The sequence below is a fragment of the Cucurbita maxima genome, unplaced genomic scaffold (assembly GCF_002738345.1).
Source record: "Cucurbita maxima cultivar Rimu unplaced genomic scaffold, Cmax_1.0 Cma_Scf00002, whole genome shotgun sequence".
In the NCBI taxonomy this organism is placed as follows: Eukaryota; Viridiplantae; Streptophyta; class Magnoliopsida; order Cucurbitales; family Cucurbitaceae; genus Cucurbita; species Cucurbita maxima.
The window spans coordinates 4,986,185-4,988,260 of NW_019272018.1; the positions used below are offsets into that span (position 1 = coordinate 4,986,185).

General features: G+C 33.0%; 2 protein-coding genes across 3 annotated transcripts in view; both read right to left on the minus strand.

The window, feature by feature from the left end:
* The window catches only part of LOC111472546 (CBL-interacting serine/threonine-protein kinase 6-like), a 14,826-nt gene that overhangs the window by 7,281 nt on the left and 5,469 nt on the right, over positions 1-2,076 (minus strand). The gene's annotated exons all lie outside the window — the stretch shown is intronic.
* Positions 1-2,076, minus strand: part of LOC111472530 (formin-like protein 18) — a 12,551-nt gene that overhangs the window by 2,420 nt on the left and 8,055 nt on the right. The window contains exons 9-12 of one of the 2 annotated variants that reach the window (XM_023118135.1): positions 1,883-1,963; positions 1,745-1,795; positions 1,591-1,672; positions 1,101-1,195 (exon numbers count right to left, since the gene is read on the minus strand). In XM_023118135.1, the coding sequence (XP_022973903.1) occupies positions 1,101-1,195; positions 1,591-1,672; positions 1,745-1,795; positions 1,883-1,963 (309 nt within the window). The remainder of the gene's footprint in view (positions 1-1,100; positions 1,196-1,590; positions 1,673-1,744; positions 1,796-1,882; positions 1,964-2,076) is intronic. The other variant, XM_023118141.1, reaches the window with a different exon arrangement.

The window sequence follows — 2,076 nt, forward strand, 5'->3', positions numbered from 1 at the left end:
AAAAAAAAAAAAAAAAAAAAAAATAGCAAGGGCACAATAAGAACATGTTTATTAAAATATATATCATTTTGTACCAAAAGGAAATTCAAAGTCAGTAAATTTAAGCATTTTAAGGCTCAAAATGTGTTTGATGTATTTTGCTCTAAAAAATTATTATTTATGTCCTATGTTACTGTTTGTGTCTATTTGGTAGACTTAACAAGTGTTTGATATGTATCTAACAAATGATGGACCCACATCCACTTTGTACAACAAGTGTTTAACACATGTCTATTGTGTTAACAAGTGTCCAAACGTACCCAACAAGTGTCGAAGTGTTCAAGTGTCTGATACATATCAGACAGGCACTTTAGCTTGGTTCTAGTAGACCACACCAAGTCAGTTACTATCTAGTTATTCTCAAAGATTGTCTGAAGGATACCTGAACTTGAGATGAAGATAAAGAAAACAGGCCTGAAATATAATACTATATTTAGGGAAATTTTCAAGAGATTACAAGGAACACTAGAGGCTTAATTCTCTCCAATAACCACCTAATGGTACTAGAGTAAGAACCAAGAAATTCAACTTGAGATTGACATGGAACCACTTCAATTAATTAATTATTATCTTCAAGAATAGCTCTAAATTTTGACTATCGATGGTAAAATAGAAAAGCCCAAGCATCACCATAATTCAGAAATCCCATAACCGTCTCTCAATTGATCTTGTGCTCTTCTATTCCTGATTTTAGGTGTGGTAATCGGTTTTACAGGCGTCCAGCTCATTCAACCCCATGTTTTCTATACTTTTACTTTCTCTTCTTTTTCTTTCTCTCCCTCTCTCTCTTTATTTCTTGCTACAACTTTTCTTATTGTTTAAAAAGTGCGGTCCATATCATTAGCAGACAGTATATGATGTGTATTTTATAATAGTGTCATATTAACTTTTACAAAAGAACCAAAAAAGCTATTAAAAAAGTGAGATAGACATCACAGATACATACTGTTGGTAGACAGTATTTTAAAGCCCGTACGGTATCTTATGCCTTGACAATGTAAAGTTGTAACCTAACAAAATATAAATCATGCTCATGGAGAAATAGATAGTATAAGTTGCACCTTGCAAAGATAATGCATTAGAGTCATCTTGTTGTTTCGTGCACGAGTTTCTGTCAGTTTAAGAAGGCTATCCAGCCTAAATCCTATAGCAGAGCCTAAAAAAGAATGAACGACCTTTAGTAGATCAAGTCAATGAGGCTATTGCAACATAAATATTTCAATTAGCGTGCGAGTGATAATCTTTCCACATAAATAACAAAGAGAGAGAGAGAGAGAGAGAGAGAGAGAGAAATGGAAGGGAGCTAACTCAACTTAATATAACTTCCAAATTAAAGATATCATTGAGATGAAAGAGGTTTGTAGGAAGGCAAATGAACAAGGGAGTTAAGGTTAAAAGATGAAGTTCCGCTGGAATTCAAAATTTTCAATTTTTTATCCTAAAGGAGAAAATTAAAATGTTCAGATAAATTCGTGTACTGTATTCATTATGGTAAATGAATGGCGATAATAGGCTGAATTCAGAGAAAATATAAATGCAACATAAACTAACCCCTCGCCGTTCCCTGATTTAAAGCATTTCCTAGTGATAGTATTGTCTGCATGACTCTCTTCAACTTGACTGAACTTTTTATCTGAAATAAGAGTGTTAGAAAAGTTATAAGAGATTCCAAATCCATGTCATCGAATCATGGGGAGTAAGTTACCTCTTCTGCTGCAGAGTTGACAAAGTTCAGGCTTTTCTTGAGGTCAGTGATCTGCATGACAATTCAGAAAGGCTGGTTAATGATTTTCTCAGTGCATATGAGCGTACGTGTGTGGCTGTGGCAGGTAAGGCAATTCACCTGAGAGATGAACTGTATTTTAAATGAGAAAACTCGAAGCTTAGATTCTACACGAGGTACTTGCATCAACTCTAAGAAGAACTGTGAGAAATATATAGCACTTGTCAAAACACACATTTCTTTTTTAATTACAAAAAAAAAAAAAAAAAAAAAAAAAAAAAAAAAAAAAAAAAAAAAAAAAAAAAAAAAAAAAA